The sequence below is a fragment of the Artemia sp. Qi Xiang Cuo genome, unplaced genomic scaffold (genome assembly GCF_049724085.1).
Source record: "Artemia sp. Qi Xiang Cuo unplaced genomic scaffold, ASM4972408v1 HiC_scaffold_3279, whole genome shotgun sequence".
Taxonomy (NCBI): domain Eukaryota; kingdom Metazoa; phylum Arthropoda; class Branchiopoda; order Anostraca; family Artemiidae; genus Artemia; species Artemia sp. Qi Xiang Cuo.
This window is the reverse complement of record NW_028300672.1, coordinates 27,836-52,989: the sequence shown is the minus strand read 5'-3', so window position 1 is coordinate 52,989 and position 25,154 is coordinate 27,836. Positions and strand designations below refer to the sequence as shown.

Here is a 25,154-nt window from a genome sequence, read left to right as displayed (position 1 = left end):
ACAGATGGATTTCAGATAACTGAGGGCAAGCCTGAGAAATACGTGAGAAAATTAGAAAACTCGACTTAGCAACATTTAGGGCCAGGCAGTTAGCATCAAACCAAAGTACAACTCTATCAAAAAGGTCCACTAGTTTGGGATGCATAACAGGCTCCGTTCTTACTGCAGTACCAAGGGTACTGTCATCCGAGAATGCGACGAGAGTGTCCTCATCCTGTGAAGGCGATTTTGACTGTTGATCATTAAAAAATTCAGGATGACATAGCCGACAGCAGACTGTAGGTTTCTGTCTTGTAACCGCCACTATAAGGTAATGAACATAATCAAAAATAGAAGCAGCCCAAGAACAGAACCTTGAGGGACACCAAACTCAACTTCAGACGAAGAACGGAAAAAAGAATCTACAGAAATAGTTCTACCTGACAAGTAAGAATCAAACCAGGCATGAGTATGGCCTCTTACACCATAATATGATAGCTTGAAAAGCAGAATCCCATGGGTTAAAGAATCGAAAGCTTTACGGACGTTAAGAAATATAGCACCAGGAATCAAACAAGAGTCAAGGGCCGAGTGGAGAAAGTTTAAAAGAGTTGCACATGCAAACTCGGTTGCATGCTTCGCTCGGAAACCAAACTGAAAATCATGAAAGAAATTTTTTGCCTCTAAAAAAGTAAGTAGACGGGACAGCATGGCCTTTTCAAAAATCTTGCTAAAAACAGATAGCAACGATATAGGCCGATAATTAGCTGGATCATTCCTTGGTCCGCCTTTATATAAAACGATGACTCTAGCTCGCTTGAGAGAACTGGGGAAAACCCCATTTTCAAAAGATAGATTCACAAGCCTTGTCAAAGGAGAAATAATCGAAGGAAAAATGAACTTGACTACCTTCGTAGAAATGCAATCAGGGCCAGATGACGATGAGCCTTTCAACCTATTAACAATCCTTGTTAATTCAACCTCAGAAACAGGATCCAACACCAATGACTTGAGACAAGGCGGACCAAGATAAGATTTATAATCGGGTTGTGACAGCGAAGAACTAACTGAAGAAGCAGTAGTTTTTCCAATATTAGCAAAGTATGAAGTAAACGCTTCTTGAATAGACAGCTCACCCTCAACAACGACACCATCAACCAAAAGACTTGAAGGGACAGAAGAAGTACAAGAAGAAGGCTTAAGGACAGAATTGATCACCTGCCAGGTTTTTCGAATATCCTTCCCACATTCCGAAAATTTATTTGAATAATAAAAGAATTTGGCCTTCCGGCACAAAGAGTTAAAAACGGTCCTTTAGAGTTTGAATCGCTTAAGACGTGCAGCACTCGAAGATGGCTTTGGTGACTTGTAAGTTTTCAAAGATTATTTTTCTTCTCCATTTCCTAAGAAGGCCAGGGGTCATCCATGGGTTTAGAGGAATAGATCTTTTTGACCTAGAAGTAGAAGGGGACGCAGCACATACATCAATAATAGACACTTTAACAAACTCATAAAAAGAATCAAACTGTGAACAAAAATCTATCTCCTCATCAATAATATTCCATGAGTTATCAGCTAAACGAGATCTGAAGAGGGTCAGCTCATTTGGACCAAACCTAAAAAAAGACGAACCAGAAGCTGGGGTATTCCTACTCATCATCTCTACAAAACCGAAAGTAGAAAACACAGGAAATCAAATTGAGAGAAGAGAAAATATTATCGATCAAAGATGCTGTAGTCTCAGTTAGACGTGTCGGGATGCAGGCTGTTGGAAGAGTTCCGGCAGCAAGCATTGTTGAAAGAAAATCCACCGTCGTAGAGGACGCCATATAATTCAGGACTAGGTTGAAGTGTCCCATTAATATAAGTTCGTGTTGAAGTCTCCGTATTAAATCCAAAAGTTCATCACGGATCTGAAGAAAAGAAGGGATGAATCCACTCGGATATCGATAAACATTACCTACGATCAGATCCTTGCCATGTCATTTAATATCAATAAACAAGGATTCAAAGACGCCTTCTTCATTCCTTGAAAAATCAGATCAAATGGAATGGGGAAGATCATCAGATATATACAATGCGAGACCACCTTTTTCTAACCTTTGACGATTAAGTCGCTCCATTTTATAACCAGGTATATCTAGAAGCATTTCATTATGTGAGTCCAAGAAAGTCTCACATAATCCAATAATATCTGGTCGCCCATCAGAAACTATCTGTCTCAACTGATCAATTGACGAACATAAAACCTGAGTGTTGAGATGAAGCACCGAAAAATGATCATCTCGTTTGGAGTCCTCCTTTAATTTAGAAACATACTTACTACTAACAGAAGGCGAAAAATTTACAGAATTTCTTTTATCCTGACCTACAGAATTATTAACAATGCTCAAAACATCAATTGGGTTACTTTGCAATTGAAGTAAACGCCTATCAAGGGAGCAGACATCCCCAGAGCCTGAGTTAGAAAAATTCATAATACTTACAGAGATGTTTAATCAAACCTGTGCAACAACTCCCCTAGCCCGGAATCGGCGAAACAATGATAAGTGGACAGTAGCTTGGCAAACTGAACGAACTCAACTTTTCAGCTTGCGAAAACTGAAAAAGAAACAAAGGCCAAAAATAATGAAACTCAAGAAAAACAAAAATGACGAAAAAAAGAGAAAACATAATGACAGAAGAACAATTACGGGAGAATAAAAAAAAAAAACGATCACAAGACAAAATCAAGATGAAAAGAAAAACAAATAATTATTCGTCATCATCACCAAATGGCACCACAGACAGAGGTAAATCACTAGAGATAGAAACCGACAAACTAAAGGGATCATAGCACAAATCGTTAAGAGGGGACCATTTCTTAGATTTAGGCGTCTTTTTCACTTCAAACTACACATTAATGCATTTCACCATTATTCGGATTCCAGCAACCTTCACTGAATGGTCAGACGCGGTACGGAGACTATAGCCGAAGGCACGGAGCCCTTTTCGGCGTCGTGCCAAATCTCGCGGAAGGTCAGAACTAACACTCTTTCCGGAACCTTTCAGTTTTCCACAGTTTTTCATAATCTCATCTTTATCCAACAAGTTCGCTAATGACACGAAAATTGACCCCAGTTTGCTCGCAGGTTTGGTTGCTCTAGTGTTAACACCAGATTGCTTATTTGCATTGCATCGGTAGCACTTAACAATCTGTAATGAATTTGCATTTGCTACTCCAATCTCAGTGAACAGTTTACGAGCAGCAGTCTCAGGATCTACACCTTGAACAATTGGTATACCGTGTAAAATAATGTTCTGCCTCTGAAACTAATTCCACTTGAAGACACAACTTTTTCAAGTTAATCACTTCTGATTTAAGTACAGAATTCTCTTGCTTTAGATCCGAGTTTTCCTTACGTAGAGCAGAAATTCCATTCTCAAGGCTGGGAATTTTATCCATGAGTTCTCTGTGCTCTTGGTCGAAATGCGCCAACGTGTGAGACATCTCAACCCTAATCAATAATCTCCCGCAATTGCTTATTAAATTAAATCGAAATTCCATGAAACGAAGACTTACTAGCAATGGCCCCGTATTACTAATTATTATCCAGAGGGGCCCGCTTTCAAACAGCACAAAATCAGCAACCCTTGAAAGGAATCCACTGCAAGCGTACAAGCTCGGCACTGAATGAGTCTTTTTCGTAATCCAAAATCAATCCACTATCTTTCGGTCGTTTCAAACCAAAATTACTGTCCTACCTTGAGGCTATTGCAATAACTATACTCTCTTTGATGTTCACTGCTTGAGTGCTGAATGAATATTCTTTCAAATTTCTGCTTAACAAAAAAATCACTTAAATCACAATAGACGTGGTAGTTCGCAGGGGTTAATGTAATAAAACAAATGATAAACAATAATTTTGTGGAATGTTTTCTATAGTTGCCTGAGATCAATTCAGTTGATTCAGCTAGGTCAATAAAGTTCTAGTAGACTATCTGAAAGTTATAGTTTGTTTGCCGTTGTTATCTTTAATTTATCGTATTGTATATTGACATAATCAATCACTCACTCTCTCATACGATTCTTCTTTCCTAACGCAAAAGTCACTTGCGCGTCAAAGCCTTTTCCGTAATCCAAAATCAGTCCACTATCGTACAGACTTTTTCAGGCGCCAAATACAGATGCATCAAATCTATTTCGTAATTCAAAATCAGTCCACTATCATTCGGTCGTTTGCACAATAATCCGTTATCCATGCTTTAGTTTGTGGGCCAATACCATATAATTGACATTTATCAGAAGTGGGATGGAAATTTTGTCAAATGCTTTGGAAAAGTCAATATAAATACAATCAAACAAAATACCATTATTGATCAATTGAAGATCATGAATCACCTCCAGAAGTTGCTTGTTACAAGATCGCCGTTTACGGAAACCATGCTGAGCAGAATTCCATAAATTATTCTCCTCAACATGTGCCTGAATTCTGCTCATCACAATTTTCTCCATTATATGGGAAAAGATAGATGTATTTGAAATTGGTCTGTAATTATTGAAATGGGACTTTGAACCGTTCTTATACAATGGCCTAATGATTGTTCTTTTCCAAGCGGAAGGACATTCACCAGACAAGAGACAAAGATTAAAGAGATATGTGAATCATCCAGCAAGCACTGATGCAAATTCACAACATCATATTTGAAAATCCATCAATATCCGGTGCCTTTCCAGGATCAAGATTTCGGAGTGTTTGATAAACCTGCTGGACCGTAAAATCTAAATCGTTAAATTCTTTTGTTAAATCTGGAGGAGTAAACTGAGCATGTGTTTTGGTGTGTGTTTGTGTAAAAACTGAACCAAATTCCTTATTGAAAAGTTGTGTTTTTACATAATTATCATCTATTTGTGAAAGAGTTTCAGGATCTGTAAAGGAAGTGGATGATGGGGATTATGAAACCCAATTTCTTCTTACATACTTCCTCAATATAGCGTTTGTACAATATACCGAGGAAAGATCTGTCTATTTTTGGAAAACTGTCTGCTAGTATATATTGGTAGATATCGATGTTTACCTTCTTTAAGGGCCTGCTTAATAAAATCAAAGGTCACATCCTAAAGTCTTTATGCTAAAGACTTTGGAACTATTGTGTTATAGAGCTAATGATGCATTGGTTGAGATATCATTTCCCAAAATTCATGACAATCTGTTGTGCAGTGAACTAAAGCAGATGTCTAATAGAAAAGAATGGCAAGGCAATTGCCAAAAAAGTTTGGGTAATTATTTAGCTTTGGCCCCCTCATAAGTAGACATGTTAAGAAAACAATTCTTACTTTAAAATATGTATAATGATCCTAGTTCTTATATTATCCAAGGGGAGAACCTTTATCATCAAGTCTTTCCTCTAAAAATCCTGAAAACTGAAAAATTTTCCAAATATCACCAGGTTCTTAATTCAATGCTTAAGTCTTTTGAAATTGCCACTGTAAACTCCTGCCAAATAAGTTGTTTTATAGATAGCGTTTAGCACGTGTTTAACACATGTGTCGAAAAACGTGTTTAAGGAAAAAGTAGTGGTATATTGAGATTATAGAAATTGTGAATTTCTAACCTAACCTAACCTAACTGCTATTAATATTTTGTATTTACGCCACTGCTATTTTCCCGTCGCCACTGCTATTCGCCTTTCGCCACTGCTATTAATATTTTGTATTTACTCCACTGCTATTCTCTCATCGTCACTGCTATTCGCCCTGCGCCACTGCTATTTATAAATAATAGTAAAATAAAAAGACCTGCATGAACGCTATCTATAAAAGAATTTATTAGGTGGCAATTTAAAGCGGCAATTTAAAAAGACTTAAGCATTGAATTGAAAGCGTGATGATATTTGGAAACTTTTTCAGTTTTGAGGATTTTTAGAGGAAAGACTTGATGATAAAGGTTCTCCCCTTGGATAATATAAGAACTAGGATCATTATACATATTTTAAAGTAAGAATTGTTTTCTTAACATGTCTACTTATGAGGGGGCCAAAGCTAAATAATTACCATAGTTTGAGTAGGGTTGACACCCCGTGTCTTCTGAAGGTCATAATTTGCACATAATTCGAACATAATTTGTATCACTGAAAACAATCCTTACTTTGAGCTATGTGTTTTTGTTTCTCATAATATAAAAAAAAAGTTATTTCTGAAGGTTTTACTATTTCATTTATTTCTGAATTAAAGATAATGTAAATTCAATAATGTATTCCATTATTCTTTTGTCATCTTTCAACAGAGACAGGAGTAATGATTTTTATATTTTCATTGGCGTAATTATAATTTTAAATCATATAAAGTAAATGTGAATAATTTGTCTAATTAAATAATTTGAATGATTTCTGTAAAGTAGTGGCAGAGTTATTGATCTGTTTAATTGTGTCATGGAGCCAAAAACTGCTTTTGCAGTTTTTTTTTTTTAAATTTGTATCACCAAAAAAAAGCTACCCTGAACCTAATCCTAGGGTAGTGCTTAATGCCTTTAGTAATTTGCATGACATCCCATTAATGGGATGTCATGCTGATATGTGGTTTTGAATTTCTACTGTATCTTAGACCAATTGAGGAAGCTGTGACAAACATAACATGTGCTCCAATAAAATATTTAGAACCTGTTATTCTTCATTTTCTCCATATTACGGTGCAAGAAGAACTTTTTATCCATATTATGGTGCAAAGGTGCATGAGTAGCTTGAAAATCCCCCAGCAATAAAAGGTCAGTTGGAGATGTAGCTATGTTGCTAGACTCCCTATTTGTGTGAAGTGGAATGCCTATTGGGCAGGAAGAAAGACGCAGCTTCACCACAGGCAGTCATTGGTATTAGTTTCATTTACGTTCTAACTTTGAAGATTTATAGAGTCCCTTTTTCAACTGTCATTGTGCCTAGTTCCTAAACAGACGAACCAAAAATATTGAAGTTCTGATGAAAAGGGGAGACATTAAAGGCAGTGATCAAAAGTTGTTGACAACATGAGACGTCGAAATCTCAAGATGTATTTCGTCATTTGGGTATCAAAAGGTCGCATCTCTATAATTGTAAATTTTCAGAAGACCAAAAAAAAAACAATCTGTTTTTGTTTTTGTAAAACAAAAACAGATTGATATGTAAAAGCAATACACACAACTTGTACACAGGAGTTTTTGCGAAATTTGTATATGAATCAAACCTTTGTGCCTACATTTGAACCTTTCTATAAATTCAGAGAAACACAATTGTTGTTGGAGTACCAAGGACAGTGAAAATGAAGTTCGCATTTTATTCTTTTTTATTTGCTCTTCTGAAAATTTACAATTATGGAGATACGACCTTTTGATAACCGACTGACGATTCGCTATAGATTAGATTGCAAGTCACCAGTTTGTCATTATTTTAGTATTTTGGGACCCTGCTTTGTTCCTGTCAAGATAGTACATTTTAATTTATTTTGAAAGAAAAGGGTTAGACCTCAGAGTAGTAACTATGGACGGCTCCTCAGAATCAAATTCACCATCTAGAAGAAATGACCCCTTTTTCTTGAGTGGGGACCTCTTAAACATGGAGAACACTTCAACCACAACCTATAACTTAATTAAATTGGATGTTATGCACTTTTATTCCAGGAACCTATTGTTTAGATAAGTGATTAAAGTTAGACCGTCCTATTACTTTTGATAGCATGGAAAAGCATGGATTTTTGGTTAGGTTTTAATATTCGACTTCAATTTAATTGGGACTTGTCTATGTATTTTTGATTCATGTTTCTTTTTTAGTTTTTTTTTCTGGTTTGTTGGTTTTAAACTACAATTGGCTTTGTTTGGCTTTAACTATTATTAGTAAAAAAGGTTTTCTTTTTTGTTAATTATTCATTGTCTTACTGAAAAATAATACCAAAATTTTCATTTCATTTAAATTTCTTTAAAACGAAGTTTTAATTAAAAAAAAATATTTAATTAAAAAATTCCTTGGACTCTATAGAAAATGCAGAATTGCTGGCTCAATGACTCAAAAAGATAATCTTATTCTCTTGATTAGTTCGATGTTAAGTGATTTCTAAGTAGTGTACTTTAACAAGAAAGAGGTTCCAAAATAAGACCACAAGTTAAAATGCCAGAAATACCTATATCTGAGTCGGGACTTTATCCTTTCCTACCTAGGGAAGTTAATGAACATTGCACATAAATGAAATTTTAAGTGCAAATTTAATCATATGGCCCTTAAATTGCTAAATCACTCCCTCCCCCCGATTTCCCCAATAGATTTACAAAAAATACCTTTTTTTCGGTGTTTCTAAATTTCTCCCCAGATGTTCCCTCTCTAGATATAGAAGAATACCTTTTTCTGTGTTTCACTGGTGTAGTACTTCTGTATACCTACTGTTGACCTGCCACCCTCTTGTTTACCTAATTAAAAAATCTCTGTATAGTTAAAAAATCGTTAAATGTCTTAGTTAAAAAATATAGTTAAATATAGTTAATGTTAAATATGGTTATATAAACTTAAATATATTTAAAAATATTGTTAAAATATAGTTAAATGTATAGTTACATGTCTTAGTTAAAAAAATCGTCTGTAAGTTATGCCTTCTCCCTCTTTTACCAGTACTCTAGTATTGGCTGTAGCTGATTTTTATGACATTTTGTCAGATCTTTTTATTGACTATAAGTTGAAAACTGTATAGATACAAGTAAAAAAAAAATTACTAACCCCCCTCCTCTCATAGCAGTTTACAATACGTTCAATAATACTGCTGCTATTAACTTATTTTGTTAATAAGATAGTACTTGCATGTTCATTGAGTCTAACTTTCAGGTCTCACTAGTAATGGATGGGAAAAGAAATGGAGAAATACCATCTGATGATATTGATCAGATTTTACAATCAGATGATACTATACTTCATAGACTATATGAAGTTTCAAGTACCTTGAAATCAAAAGAAGATATCAAACCACACCCATATCAATCCTTTGATATGACATCAGTTGCAAGGAAGGTCTACACCTTGGAACAAGTGCCAGGAACAGCTAGTTCTTTAGTTGAGAATTTCATGAATGGTGAACACACTGAAAGTGCCGATTTAACAAATGAAGAAATTAGAGCACCAGAAGCTACTTGTGGTGTATCTCTTCATAAGCTTTATCAGGTTGATCAAAGCCCAGTTGAAAAGCAAAATTTGAAAGCTCATCCATACCAATATTTTGACATGAGTACTATTTCTAAAAAAGCACACGTTTTTAATTTTGGACAAGTAGAGGTTAGCAGAGACAAAACATCAGCTTTCAAGGCTTCAGAGATAGAGCCAGTTTTGAAACCAGAAGTTACTGAATCAGTTTTAAAACCAGAGCATGTAGAAGGTAATGGAGACATAGCGCCTCTTTTGAAGATTGCACTGGCAGAAGTCAGTGGAGAAAAGGATTCATTGTTGATTAAGAATGCTGAAAAAGCTCAGAACATAGAAGTAACAAACCGGCTTTTGGATAAACTAAAATTTGGCTCAAAGGAGAGGAGAGAAAAAGAACAAAGAGAAATTCCCTCAAAGGAGAAAATCGAAAAAGAGAAGACAAAATCTGGTAAAAACGATGCTAAGAGTGACTTGATTGAACTTGTGAAAGAATTTAAATCAGAAAAAATAGTAGTCATCCCACGTTTACTTCGTGTAAGTATAATCTCCTTATTTTTGATTTTTTTTTCTTTTTTGTCTGCAGTACATAATCAATCAATTTATTTAAAAGAAACAGAGAAACAGTTAAAATACAAGTATTTTAGACTCCCACAAAGGCTCTTTGGTCTGTGAAAGTGGGAGACTGGAGACTAAACATAACAATAAATAATAGCACTAAAATCAAACAGAAAGGGAAGAAGAAGAAAAAAAGAAAGAAAAAGTAAAAAATTAAACAACAACAACAAAAACTACCAAAAAGAGAGGGGAGGAGAGAACTAACTTTCCAGGCATAAGAGGTGGCACTAATAAACAAATAGGGTATCTGGCTAATCCCTCTAGAATTCCTTTTTCCCGAGAAATTGATTTATCATAGCACAGCAAGATGAAAGTTAAAGAAAATAATTTGCCTGCTTATTTGAAATAAGGAGTTATGTTCATCTTAAATTTTTTTGGTTTTGGCTTCAACTTAGCCTCTATATTAGTGAAATAAAAAAATAAAGCTCCCGAATCTACTTCAGATAGGAAAACCTTCTGATATACAACTGGTGGATGCTTTCTCTATCTACTACTACCACTCCTAAAAACTCACTGCTACACCAAACCATGCTTGTCAAACACAGCTGTGCTTGTCTTTCCAATGCTTCCCTCTTTAAACACACCTAAGAAGTTCCAATTGCCTTTAAATCCTTTCTTACAACCTTTTTCTAATGCATTTGGGGACGACTTGCATTTGAATGGCCAAATAGGAGGATCTTTTGCAATCTTTCACCAGAAAAACGTGTCTTAGCCATCTCCACCTTCCTGTAATTATAGTCATTGAAAGCAGGATAGACCCACATTTAAATATAGTCGCAATTTTTCATCAGCAAAACGTGTCTTAGCCATCTCCGCCTTCATCTAATTATAGTCATAGAAAGCAGGATAGACCCACGTTTAAATATAGTCGCAATGTTTCATCAGCAAAACGTGTCTTAGCCATCTCCGCCCCTCTCTAATTATAGTCATAGTAAGTAGGATAGACCCACATTTAAATATAGTCACAATCTTTCATCAGCAAAACGTGTCTTAGCCATCTCCGCCTTCCTCTAATTATAGTCATAGAAAGCAGGATAGACCGACATTTAAATATAGTCGCAATCTTTCACCAGCAAAACGTGTCTTAGCCATCTCCGCCTTCCTGTAATTATAGTCATTAAAAGCAGGATAGACCAACGTTTAAATATAGTCGCAATCTTTCATCAGGAAAACGTGTCTTAGCCGTCTCCGCCCCTCTCTAATTATAGTCATAGAAAGTAGGATAGACCCACATTTAAATATAGTCACAATCTTTCATCAGCAAAACGTGTCTTAGCCATCTCCGCCTTCCTCTAATTATAGTCATAGAAAGCAGGATAGACCCACGTTTAAATATAGTCGCAACCTTTCATCAGCAAAACGTGTCGTAGCCATCACTGCCTTTCACTAATTATAGTCATAGAAAGCAGGATAGACCCACGTTTAAATATAGTCGCAATCTTTCATCAGGAAAACGTGTCTTAGCCGTCTCCGCCCCTCTCTAATTATAGTCATAGAAAGTAGGATAGACCCACATTTAAATATAGTCACAATCTTTCATCAGCAAAACGTGTCTTAGCCATCTCCGCCTTCCTCTAATTATTCATAGAAAGCAGGATAGACCCACGTTTAAATATAGTCGCAACCTTTCATCAGCAAAACGTGTCGTAGCCATCACTGCCTTTCACTAATTATAGTCATAGAAAGCAGGATAGACCCACGTTTAAGTATAGTCGCAATCTTTCATCAGCAAAATGTGTTTTAGCCATCTCAGCCTTCCTCCAATTATAGTCATAGAAAGCAGGATAGAACGACATTTTTTGTACAGCTTACTGTTTAAAATACGATCCGTCAGACAGGTAGCCAAAAGAATACATAGGCAATCCTTCTAAAAATATCTAACAATCCCCCTCCTTTTTTTGAAGTGCCGTCGTTTCAGAACTATACTTGACCAATGTCATCATTGTAGCTTAAAAGATATAAAGCCGAACTGGCCAGCCATTACAAAACAAACAAATGAATATGAAAATATGACCAGTAAAGGAAAACGAAAAGAACAAAAAATCCACCGAATATTTCGCCCCTATAAACCAAGGCGTGTTCAGTGTAAAAAAAAAACAAAACAAAAAAAAAACACTTACGATCTAAAACTTTCTGGTTTCATGAAGGTAGCTGGCAATTGTATATGTGATTAATTCTATATTATATATTTTAGTTAGTCTGTTTTTAGTTTTATATATATATATATATATATATATATATATATATATATATATATATATATATATATATATATATATATATATATATATATATATATATATATATATATATATATATATTTTAGTTTTAGATTCTAGTTCTTTTTTTTTCTCTATGATAAAGACGCTTTGTTTTCTACGAGCGAAATATTAATTGGATTTTTTGTTCTCTTTGTTTTCCTTTACTTGCCAGTGACCCAGTTTTGTCATTTTCATTATTAAATTTTTCGTATTATCATTGTAGCTTCCAATATTCTAATCTTGGTCCACATACTTACCTTCCTGTTCTTTTAAACTTTTTTTTCAACTGTGAAAAAAGGACCTTGGCTATTCTACTTTTAGCATCTTCACTGCATTCACCATCTTTAATAATAATACTGCTTGGGTAAGTGAAGCTGTCAAGTTAGAAAACTTGTAAAAGGTCCACCCTGATGCCCCTATGAGGCAATACCAGCAGGTTTTTCCTCTAGAGGATAGGGATTGTGGAAGTAGCTTATGACAGAGGAGACTCCAAATCATCTCACATCACTGAAACAGCTCCAAGCTTTTATACCCAGGCTATCCTCGTCAGGACATTTGTAAGGGGTGAACTGGTATCGTCTAGTATAGATGACCCGTGGCCCAACCATTTAAACATTTGCCTCTCAATTACTTGGACTATCTGTCTTGGCTTTTCTCTGTCTACAATTAGCCATGTCTTGATGCAACCTATGCAACCTACTGCAAAATACTTGATAACTTCAATTCAATATCCGTTGATTTTGAATTTGAAAATCATATGATGAGAATTTTCAATTGAAGTTATCAAGTATTTTGCAGTAGGTTACATAGGTTGCATCAAGACATGGCTAATTGTAGTAAGAGAAAAGCCAAGACAGATAGACCAAGTAATTGAGAGGCAAATGTTTAAATGGCTGGGCCACGGGTAAATGGCGGGAGTATGCATGACTCTCTTATTGGAGTACCAATCCAAGTTGATAGGAAGTAATTTTTCCTGCTTCCTAGTCCCTGCTTGTATTTCTGTGTACTTTTGTCAGAGGCCAATCCTTCTGCAGCTGCCACCAATGTTGTATTTTCAAAACATTTTCTTTAACTTTTATCTCCTCCTCTAAGATAAATCAAACCCTCAAAACACAAAAAAGAGTTAAAAGAAATATGAATATAAACACTGCAGGATATACACCACAAATTCTGTCTGTATTTTGGAATATTTGTAGAATGTGTACAATGATTTCTTTTAGGGCGAAAAATATATAATAAAAATAAGGTCTATTTTAGTACCCAATTTTCGGAAGCTTGTACATGACAGCCATCACATCTAATCCTTGTTTGGATTACTAAACTTCAGCATATACATTCACAGAAGGTAATCTTATGTAAACAAATAAAAATGATGGTCAAACATCACTATGATACTTTCATTTTTGTCTAAAAGGGTAAGTTTTTCTTTCATTATTGCTTGGAAAGGGTCCTATTTTAGTTTCAGTGTTTGTTTTGGGGTTCGGTTTTTATATTTTCCTTTGGACTTTTATCTGTATTTTTATTATTCTGCACTGAGGACGGTTGAGCAAAGGTCTCAACCCAAATATTTGCATGCTTTTTCTTCTGTTTCTTTTACTGGTTGTTATTGTCCATGTTTCTCTCTTCTTTGCGACTTTTTCGTTTTGTCACTTTGTCTGAAATTATACTTGGTTTACTATTACATGAACTGCAGAATCCTTCCTAGAGGATTCCAGAGTTCCCGAGAAGAACTGTGGTACCCATTTTATAAAGTTGGTTTCTGATAACCCTGACGAGTATCAGTTGGTTTCTGATACTAAATATATATTAGATTTAGTGTATATTTCGTATTTATGTAGGTAAAAATCAGTACAAAACTTTATTTCCTATAGGAAAAAAGGAGGGTAAAGACAACTATTTGCTATATTCGTTTGTTTCTGCTAATAAAATTACTTTACTATTGCATGAAGTTCAAATATATGTATGCAAATCTGAAAAACGGAGAAAGATCGGTATAAGCCTAGCGTTTTCCAGTACATAAAGAAACATGTTAATCATAATGTGCAGAATAAGCCTAGTTAACACATTTTGCAGGGGAAGAACCTTTATCATCACTTATTTTTCTGTTGTACAATTTTTTTCACAAAATTCTGAAAAAAACGTGGATTCAACTGCATTTTTCCGTTTTCAAATAATTTGTATATGTAATAAAACACCATCAGTACCATCTAATAATTCTCACAAAGACATTTATTGACAAATTCTGATCTAAGTTAGGTTAGATTAGTTAGATGGCAGTTGGGTGTTTGTTTATTAACTTTTTTCAAGATTTGGAGAATAGACACAAATATTTAAAAGTGTGATAGAAAAACTGGAAATACAACGAAAATAGAGAAGATAAAGGTTCTCCCCCTGCAAATTTGTTAACTTCGATTATTCTGCATATTATAAAGTAGGAATTGTTTTCTTAACATGTTTCCTTATGTACTGGTAAAACCCTTGGCTTATACTGAAAGATCTGCTAAATGACCCTTAACAGTATTTTGATACCCAATTTTGAAAATTATTTTCCAACAAACATGACACTAAGCATTTATTTGACTTTCCTACTAAACATAGTTATAATTGTTTAAAACATGTATTCAGAAAGAAAGAAGGGAGAGTATCTATGCTTGGAACTACTCCATACTTGGGACAAGCCTAACAAACACCGATGCCATCTAGCCGAAAAATTTCCCAAAAGTTGCACAACAACGTCTTTGCACTAGGTGGCATCTGCAGAATATTTAAATTCAAAGTCGCCATTTAGTCTTAAAGTGGAGGGATCCTGAATTTTAGGTACACTCAAAAATATTTTATGAATGTTTAGGGAGATAATAGGTTTGAAGTGACTACTTACCTTCACTTCCTTATTCATTAGTTCTTTGTGAAATAGAATTGGTCGGTCTGGAGATTTGTTTTTACAATTTTAGATAAAAATTGAATTATTTCAGTAACAATGTCTTGTTCCATACTTGGCACTGTCCCAAGTATTGGTTTTTGGGACGTGTCTTGTGTATGGCAACTAAACAGAAATGAAAAAGCCAAGGTTATTTCGTATTGACATGTTCCGAAAGCTGAATGGCAAACCTAACAGATCAGCAAAATTTTGCATATAGCCTAGAAACAGATCAACAAACTTTTGCATATAGCCTAGAACTATGTCTAACCCCATTGGGAGAGGGACTGGAATGCATTTATGATGACAGTGATTGTCATATTTGGAGATAGTTTGATGCTGAATAATCCAGACACTCCAGTTCCTCCGTATGAACCCCCCTCCAGTTTCTTGGTGTTGCTTATCCCCTTTCATTCATCACATTGAACATCACTGCAGGTTTTCTAGCAACAGGTATATGCATATTTAATGATGACATTTTTGTCAAGAAACACCAAGAAACGCCCCAGTTTCTTGGCCATTTTCATATGCCCATTTAATGATGACATTTATGTCAAGAACCCCCCTAGTTTCTTACCGTTGCTTATCCCCTTTCAATCATCCCATCGAACATCATTGCAGGTTTTCAAACAACAGGTATATGTCCTTTTAATGATGACATTTTTGTCAATGGAGATTTTTTGCCGCCAGCTTCCTCAGATCCAGACTTCCTCGGATCCAGAAGAATGGGTATCTGTAGCCTCTCATGATGCACAAGTCACCTGCACTTCAATCTAGACAGTTTTGTTTGTCATGATAAGGCCATATCGTTTGTCATGATAAGGCTATGTCCAAAAGCTCTTCTGAGAAAGGCCACATTAAGATGTCAACCTAAACGAGTCTAAAAAAAAAAAAATAATTGAGGAGCAGGCTATGGTTTGAAAAGCTAAGAAAGTGAAAGAGGCTCTGACAGACCCTCGTCAAAAATCCAAAACAACATAATAAATCACTCTTTGTTAAATGTGGCAGGCAGCTCAGATGAGGTTTCGGACTTGGAATATATTTCGGAAGCCATTGAAACAGATTCTACGGAAGAAAATTTTGTTCAGAGGAATCCTCCATTTTCTGCTTTAACTGTTGGCGACTTTGTTTTGGTTCTTGAAAAAGAAACGAAAAAAGAAAAAATCCACACTATTTATGAAATCAATTTAAAACTTGCAGAGGAACAGGAAGTACAAGTTCAGTATTTCAAAACGATTGCGCTTCAACACCAAAAAGTCTCACCATCAGCTACAAGTTTAGCTGACCATAACTGCACAGAGTACTGAACTCGAAATATATCCCCTGATGTTTCAGATCCTAGACTCAAAACAGCTTCTGCAAGACATCTGATCAGAACTGATCCAACGCAAGACAAATAAGCAGAATCCACCTGTAGTAATCCAAATCTTTTCACATAATGAGCCAATAGGAAAAGGGCTGAATAGTCTCGACTGGAAAGCCCACCATCGTCGTAACAGGAGAAGAATTGCTTCATTCTTGAAGCTCGTCCTGATACTTCATACTGGTGTAGTTTTACTGATATCATAACCCTCTTGCCAAAGCCTGAACTTACAGGGTAGACTACAAAACAGGTAGGACGCTGTTTCCTCTTGATATATCAGCATTCAGTATACTCCAAACACAACAACAACGTTTGTCTTAATCATTGTTTTACAAATTTGTGCTTGGTTTTGTCGTTTTTATAGTTTTACTTGATTATCTATTAAATAGCTGAGCTTTGTATCAATAAGACATATTATGGTCTGTCCCAATTATGGTTGCCACTTGTTCCGTTTCTAGGATTCCATCCCTTACTTGGGACAGAATGGGTGGTTGTAAAATAACGCCTTCCCTCAAAAACTGATTGAGCTCTAAATTTTAAAACTCTAGGATATGTTTCTCAGTTAGTGTAAAAGATACTTATAAATTTTTGTTTCCTCATCACAAAGCATGAGGGAGTTAGAGGCAAACACAAAATATTGTCCCGAGTATGGAGACTCTTCCCATATCTCTCTGTAATGTTGAAAAGCGGATAAGTTCCCCCAGAGAGATCTTGGGTGCGTTTGGACGCCCAATATTGAAAGTTTATGACCTGCTACCATGTAGTTAAACAGTTGTCTAGATTACTAAACTTTGGTACAAATGTCTATGAAAAGTCATTTCTTACCGAAAATTAAATATAAAAAAGACATGTTTTTCAACTGAAAGTAAGGAGCAACATTGAAACCTGAAACAAACAGAAATTCTTCAGTATACGAGGGTGGCTGCCCCTTCCTCAACCCTTGCACTTTACGTTAAGTCTTAAAGTTCTTAAAAAATACTTCTTGATCAAATTTAACCACACTTGTGTTTGAACAGTCTTTCTTAAGGAGTTTTGACAAAAAATAAAGGTTTGGTGTAAAGAGTGAGAATTGAGGAAGGGGCAGCTTATTTGAATTGCTAAAATTAGCTAAACTTCGGGGAGAAAAGTCGCTTGGAGGATCCTTAAGAGTAGGTTATCCTGACATCCAGTTTTGAAATGTTGTGTCTAATAACCGTGACATCAAACGCTTCTTTCAATCGCTAAAATTAGTTGAATTTCTAGTGAAAAAAATGCCCTGAAAAATTCTTAAGAGTAGACTATCTTGATGCCTTGAATCGTGATAACTTGAATGATATCTTGAATTGTTAAAATTAGTTAAACTTCGAGGGAAAAGGATCTCTGGAGAATTCTTAAGAGTAAGTTATTCTGATACTCAATTTTGAAAGCTGGCGTCTGGCAACCGTGACACCAAACACTTATTTGAATTACTAAAATTAGCTAAACTTCGGGGGAAAAAGTCGCTTGGAGGATCCTAAAGAGTAGGTTATCCTGATATCCAGTTTTGAAATTTTGTGTCTAATAACCATGACATCAAACGCTTCTTTCATTCGCTAAAATTAGTTGAATTTCTAGTGAAAAAAATGCCCTGAAAAATTCTTAAGAGTAGACTATCTTGATGCCTTGAATCGTGATAACTTGAATGATATCTTGAATTGTTAAAATTAGTTAAACTTCGAGGGAAAAGGATCTCTGGAGAATTCTTAAGAGTAAGTTATTCTGATACTCAATTTTGAAAGCTGGCGTCTGGCAACCGTGACACCAAACACTTATTTGAATTACTAAAATTAGCTAAACTTCGGGGGAAAAAGTCGCTTGGAGGATCCTTAAGAGTAGGTTATCCTGATATCCAGTTTTGAAATTTTGTGTCTAATAACCATGACATCAAACGCTTCTTTCATTCGCTAAAATTAGTTGAATTTCTAGTGAAAAAAATGCCCTGAAAAATTCTTAAGAGTAGACTATCTTGATGCCTAGTTTTGAAAATTGGGCTCTGACAGCCTTAACATCAAATACTTGTCTAAATTGCTTAAATTAGTTAAACTACAAGGAACAAAGACTCCCTGGAGGATTCTAGAGAGTTGGCTGTTCTGATACCCAGCTTTAAAGCTTAACTTCTAACATCAGAGACATAGAGAAACATCGTTTGATTACAAATATTTTCAAAAGATAATTTTTATAGAGAAAAAAAAAGATTATCAAACACCAAGGCTGTATCTAGGGGGGGGGGGGGAGGGGGTGCAGGTTTGAGCCCCCCCCCCCCCGAAATTTTTGTCTGACTTGTAAAATAGTGATAAAAATTCATATAAATAATTTCCTGATGTGTTTTTGTATCCCCTCTCTCCGACAAAATCCTGGATACATCCTTGTCAGACACCCACTAAGGGTTGTAGCAATTTTTTTTAAAGTAAAAACAAAATTTTTTGATGTGCCTTTGGGTTTTGGACGTGAAGACCCGACAGTTTGTTTCCTTTATTATTTACAAGCGTTTGTGTTAGCTTTTAATTTCTTTATTGTTCTCATTTTAGAGAAATCAGCAGAAAAAAGTTAAATGCCTATTTTGTCAAATGCCAGTAGAACTTGGGAGGGACGCAAGGAAAGCAATAGAGGCTCCTATTGCTACTCGTATTCACGGAGATCAGAAAAAGGTAAGTGATTAAAGCTAGGTTCAGATAGAGACAAAACAGAACTATCCTGCAATTTTGAAACAGTTTCGGGTATTAGGTGTACCTTTTAGGGATTGGCCATCTTTCCGCCACCTGGTATATGTGTCGGAAAGTCATGTATGCCGTACGATTCCACAATGCTTGGCACAGTCCCCAGAATGCTTGGCACAATTCCGCCACGATGGTACGCGCCAAGTGATGTACATGATTTTTTAGAGTGGGGAGTCCCTCATGTATCTTCATTTTTCGTAAGAATGTTAATGTTTGTTTTGAAAGAGTTTTGACCTGTTTATCGAACGACCAGTTAATTCAAATGGTCAATTCATGTTTATTAACCAATATTTATCAAACTATCATAGCTTGGATACTGATAAGTAATTGTTTGAAAATTTGTGGTCATTTTACATGTTCTATCCATTTCTCTTGATCTTATTTTTGTACAGACCTAATATTATTAGTAAGCTTGCTTTTAACAGGCAGCATTCATGAGAACATTTTTGGAAGAAACTGAAGATTGACGAGCGCAAGTATCAAATTTATTGGTTCCCAAGAGATTACGTAGTTGGACATTTGTATTATATACCTTTGTTTATGACTAAAAAAGTAGCTCAAATTTCCCTTTGGCAACTATTTTACATTGCCATGTGGGGTAAATTGTTAATAATAAGTGCTTTTTTAGAAGAAGTATTTTTAAATTTCTCCATTGGAAGTTTTCTTATCTAAGCATATGATTTAAAATACTATAAATATTTAAAATAATAAAACTATTAAAACTCAGTTTAAATATTCTAAATAAAATAATATTTAAGATATTATATTCTTCTTTCTATGGTTTATGTTAATTTTGTGTCGATATAGTAATTTGTGCTTTAGCTCAGTAAAAAACGTCTATTGAATTTGAAAAAATGTATATACATATTATTCAATGTTATTTGTTAACTATACTATAAACATTTAACTATAAACATATATCACTAATACACTATAAATATTTAAAATACTAAAAATATTAAAACATGGTTTAAATATTTAAAATAAAATAATATTTAAGAAGTGAATTGAATTTATTGAAAAAGACAAAACAAGAAATATATCACTGAATACCAAAATCAACAGTAAATTATACATACAAATAATAAATAATTCAATATATTCTCCCCCGTAAGGCTCAATGGCCAGGAAAAAACAGGAGAAACAAAACTAAAAAAATTAAACAAACACATTTATCAAACATTTTTAAATAATAAATTCACATCACCAAACCAAACAATACCCCCTCCCCCCAAAAAAAAATTCAAGCTAGGCAAGGGAGTAATACATGAATCCACTCATACAAATAAAGTACAGAACCAATGCGGAGACATCAACTCGTCGGAGAACCGGGGGAAAAAAAATAAAGGAAAAGATATTTTATTCTTCCTTTTATGTTTTATGTTATTTTGTGTCATTATAGTAATTTGTTCTTTGGCTCAATAAAAAATGCCTATTGAGTTTGAAAAAATGAAATATTTAATACATATTATTCAATGTTATTTATTAACTTTACTATAAACATTTAACTATAAACATATAGGCCTACTATTAAAATACTATAAACGTTTAAAATGCTAAAAATATTTAAACACGGTTTGAATGTTTTAAATAAATAATATTAAGATATTGTATTCTTCTTTTTATGTTTTATGTTAATTTTGCGTCAAGATTGTAGTTTGTGCTTTGGTTCAATAAAAAACGTCTATTGAATTTGAAAAATGTAATATTAAATACATACTTTTAAATGATATTTATTATCTATTCTTCAAACATTTAACTATAAACATATATTATTGAAATACTACAAACATCTAAAATACTAAAAACATTAAAACACGGTTTAAATATTTTAAATAGAATAATATTTAAGATATTATATTCTTCTTTTTATTTTTTATGTTAATTTTGTGTCAAGATTGTAGTTTGTGCTTTGGTTCAATAAAAAACGTCTATTGAATTTGAAAAATGTAATATTTAATATATACTTTTAAATGATATTTATTATCTATTCTACAAACATTTAACTATAAACATATATTATTGAAATACTACAAACATCTAAAATACTAAAAACATTAAAACACGGTTTAAATATTTTAAATAGAATAATATTTAAGATATTATATTCTTCTTTTTATTTTTTATGTTAATTTTGTGTCAAGATTGTAGTTTGTGCTTTGGCTCAATAAAAAACGCCCATTGAATTTGAAAAAATGTAATATTTAATATATACTATTCAATGTTATTTATTAACTAAGAAAATAAAGGTACTTGTGCATTATATCCTTAACAAAGTATGTCCCGATCCCGAGAAGTAAATCTGTGTTCATGAAGTCTTCGGATTCGGGTTAAAGCGTTGTTTGGCTTCTAGTACTGGAATCTGGACAGAAAAACGCTCTTCAAAGTTATTTAACAATCTGTACAAAACCTCGTAGAACTCTCTTCGCCTTGTCTCTTCTATTCTTGTGCTCTCAGATTCAGTGCTATGCTTTCAATGTGTTCATGTTGTCAAATAGTCCCTGATTGTTCCAAATATCTTCTGAACTCGTTTTGATTTGCTGGTATGTTTGAAGCAAGAGCGCTTGTTTCCGACAGATCAGCTCCGACATTAATAGCCATCTCCCTAGACTTTCCGTATAGGACTCGAAAATATGATTCGACATCATGCATTGTCTTGTTGTTTTTTTTTTGTTGTGGTGATTAAAGTGCAGGCGTCTGAAATGATCAGATTTGGGGCCTACAGTTGTTCAGAAAGAGGGTTGATCACCGCAAGTACTTCGTGAATGACATGCAAACTGAATATCAAGGGATTCGGCTCTAGTTTATTCTTAAGGCCTGTAGCTTCTGCTGCTTCCTCCCAGTCAGAAGATTCTTGAACAACTGACAGAACTGCGAGTATGTAGTCATATCTTACCAGAATTTTAGCCACTGATGTATACCAGTAAGACCAACGTTGCACAACTGTCCTTTCAAGCGATAACACGGACACGTTGGCAGTTTTCTGGGCCTCGACAAACAACTGGTATCGAGTGCTGCTATTGGAGGCAAAACCATAAACTGTTTGCAAAACTGAAAAAACTGACGAAATTCTTTGTATTTTCTGCATACATCAACAAGATTAAGTCTATGGGAATGACGGTGAGCCTACACCACTTGCAGTGCTTTTTCCCGGAGACGGACCTGTACTACTGAAAAAGATCCGCTCATTATACTCGCCCCATCATAGCACTGTACGGCACATTTTGACCAGGCAAGATCATACCGTCTGTTCTCTAATATTTCCTTTTCCCGTTCTTTGGAGAGGCCAGAGGCAACAGACTCGGCCGTCTCCGTCTGAATATCTTTAAATTTGGTTCAGGAAATGGTACATGCTTTTAGCCGGTCACTGCTTTTGTGCTGCCTTACCAGCTCTGAAATGTCTCCACTTTCTTAATCGTACGTCGATGATTACTCCTGCGCCATATCGTTCGCCTGATCTTGGCGATGATCCACTGAAGTGTCGGCAACAGAAACAGAATACCGAGTCCTGTTCTATTGAATATTCGACCCATGGATATGCCAAGAAATAGGACCTGATTAATCTTCTTGTGCGATTCCCGATGGTAGTGACAGGATAATCAGTCAGAACTGGCTGACAGGGGTTATCCTATGGGTTCATGGATATGTCTGTACTGTTTATGCTGGAAGCTGTTCCCTCCGTTTGTGGTTGACACAGATATGTCTCCCCCGTGTCTCTAAAAAAAAGATACTGCAGTATACAGTGCACTAAATACAAAATGAGAAATGACACTCCAAGACCCTAGTCCGGATACCCCCTTTTCCCGGATGTTGCAAATGACTTTACAGGCTGACACGGTAAATAAGTTATTGGAGACAGTATAATTTGACAGGCCGAATCAGACAAAACCATGCCAAAGGAGATATTCTTCAAATAGGTAATTTTTCTGCAAATCTAGTGTGTCTTCAATTTGCTGCTTTTTAATGACCTGGTTTTGGATTTGTCAGGAATAAATCGGAAGGAACAAAAAAATTTGAAAAAGGAAGAATAAACAAAGAGCTTCAGAGTTGAAAATTGGGCCCCTAAAAAAATCATGGGGGTCCAATGCCCCCCCCCCTACCCCTGCCCCCGAATGGCGCCACTGGGGACAAGGGCTTAAATTTATGCAAGCTGTTTACACATAGGTTGTATAATGGACAAGGGTTAAATTTTGAAACTGGGTGTCCGATTAGCCTAAAATTTTCAGGGATATTTCTCTGGGCCAAGGAAATTTTACAGTCTTTGGGGAGGAGGGGGTCTAGAATTTGTGCCAAATAGCTCTTTGTTCCTGATCAATTGTATTTCGACCGAGCTCTCAAGGATTGATCGCTTTTCTAAGACTCCCAAAATTTCTCAAGAGTAAACTTTGAGGTCTCAAAATACCTGAGTAAATCAAAAGATTTTGATTTTTGCAAATCAAAACTCTAAGGGAGTATATTACTTGTAGGAGACGGAGCGCAAGTGGGTGTTGAATAATGACGGTGGAAAGGCACGCTTTACCGAAAATGATTAGTATTTCAAGCAGTGTGTTTTTATTTGTCATATCATCAATAACAACACACAAAAAAATGATCCCGGTCAAAGTTTACAAATAAGGGCGGTGCTACCCACTTCCCCAATCTCCCTCTCGAGCCCTTTAAATAGCTGGATCATCACTTCCATATATATTTTGGACAGTGTGGTTTAAATTAGTCAAAATAACAACAACAAAAAAGAATTAAAAATCAACATAATAAACTGATTACTGAAAAGAACTAATGAAAGTAGAATGGTTGTTTAATATAGAATGATATCCATTTCTGGAAGCTAGCAATTTTTTATATATTAATATTATCGAAGAGAACGTGTTTAAAAGGCACTCTGTTTTCAGTAAAGCGTAAATGACGCTCATTATGGGGCATTAGACCTACTCCTGTTTGCGGTAAGTTCTGTTCGTTTTAAGTTTGACTTGATTGTTCATCTTAATTTCTGTTCGGTTTTGTCTCTCATTTATTCGTTCATAGTAAATTTATGTTCGTTTTAAGATTGAGTTATTATACAATTTTCTTTTACTGCGCGTCCTTAGTTTAAATATAACTCTCTTTTTTCATTGGAACACGTTTTTTTGGAAAACAAAAAAGAAAAAATTGAAGAAAAGAGGATACTGGGTTGGGGGTGGGTTTTTCTGGCCTTTCTGTTTGAATTCATTTCGGAGTTTTTTTCTAGAAAGCCACACGGGATATTACACCTTAGTTTCAATATAACTCTATTTTTCTTTGGAAACCGTTTTTTTTTTGGGGGGGGGGAACGATAAAAAAGAGAATTAAAGAAAAGAGGATACCGGGTTGGGGGTTGGTTTTTCTGATTCTTCTGTTTGAATTCATTTTGGAGTGCTTTTTTTTCTAGAGAGCCATACGGGATATTACACCTTAGTTTCAATATAACTCTCTATTTTTCTTTGGAAACCTTTTTTTTTTGGGGGGGGGGGAAACGATAAAAAAGAGAATTAAACAAAAGAGGATACCGGGTTTGGGTTTGGTTTTTCTGACCCTTTTATTTGAATTCATTTCGGAGTTTTTTTTTTAGAAAGCCATACGGGATATTAAACCTTAATTTAAATATAACTCTCTATTTTTCTTTGGAACACATTTTTTTTTGGAAAAGGATAAAAAAAAATAAAGTAAAGAGGATACTGGGTTAGGGGTCGGTTTTTCTGACCCTATTTAAATTTATTTTGGAGTTTTTTTTTTCTAGAAAGCCATACGGGATGTTACTTTGGCGGTATTGCCTAGACTTGGACTGGGCGAGGCTCATAAATTAAGGCTGGAGGATTTGATCAACGAAGTGACTGAATCAATAACACCCTCGCTATCTCAAGAGATCGGCTTGTCGTTATTTGACCTTTACCAAGCTTTTCTTAACTCAAAAATGTCGGGTAAGTTGCAGCTTCTTTCCATTAAGGCAATGACTGAGACCTAATAAAGAGCAGGGCCTACTAGATATTACTTTTTATTTAGCTTTATTAAGTAGAATGGATGATGATCGTGGAAAGTTGAGCGAGGGCCATCGTAGAAAGTAAGAATTAGCGTCCATTTTAAGTAAAGAAAATGGATCAGAGTTCCCAGCTACCCTCCGTGTGGCTGGGCACTCTGATGCT

General features: G+C 35.0%; 1 protein-coding gene across 1 annotated transcript in view; it reads left to right on the top strand.

The window, feature by feature from the left end:
- LOC148938446 (uncharacterized) overlaps window positions 1-24,932 on the top strand; it is a gene marked incomplete at its 3' end in the record, with an annotated part of 49,426 nt that extends 24,494 nt beyond the window's left edge. The window contains exons 2-4 of the mRNA XM_089107785.1: window positions 8,797-9,642; window positions 18,811-18,930; window positions 24,752-24,932. Coding sequence (XP_088963911.1) covers window positions 8,809-9,642; window positions 18,811-18,930; window positions 24,752-24,932 — 1,135 coding nt within the window. The remainder of the gene's footprint in view (window positions 1-8,796; window positions 9,643-18,810; window positions 18,931-24,751) is intronic.
- Between the last annotated feature and the right edge of the window lie 222 nt (window positions 24,933-25,154).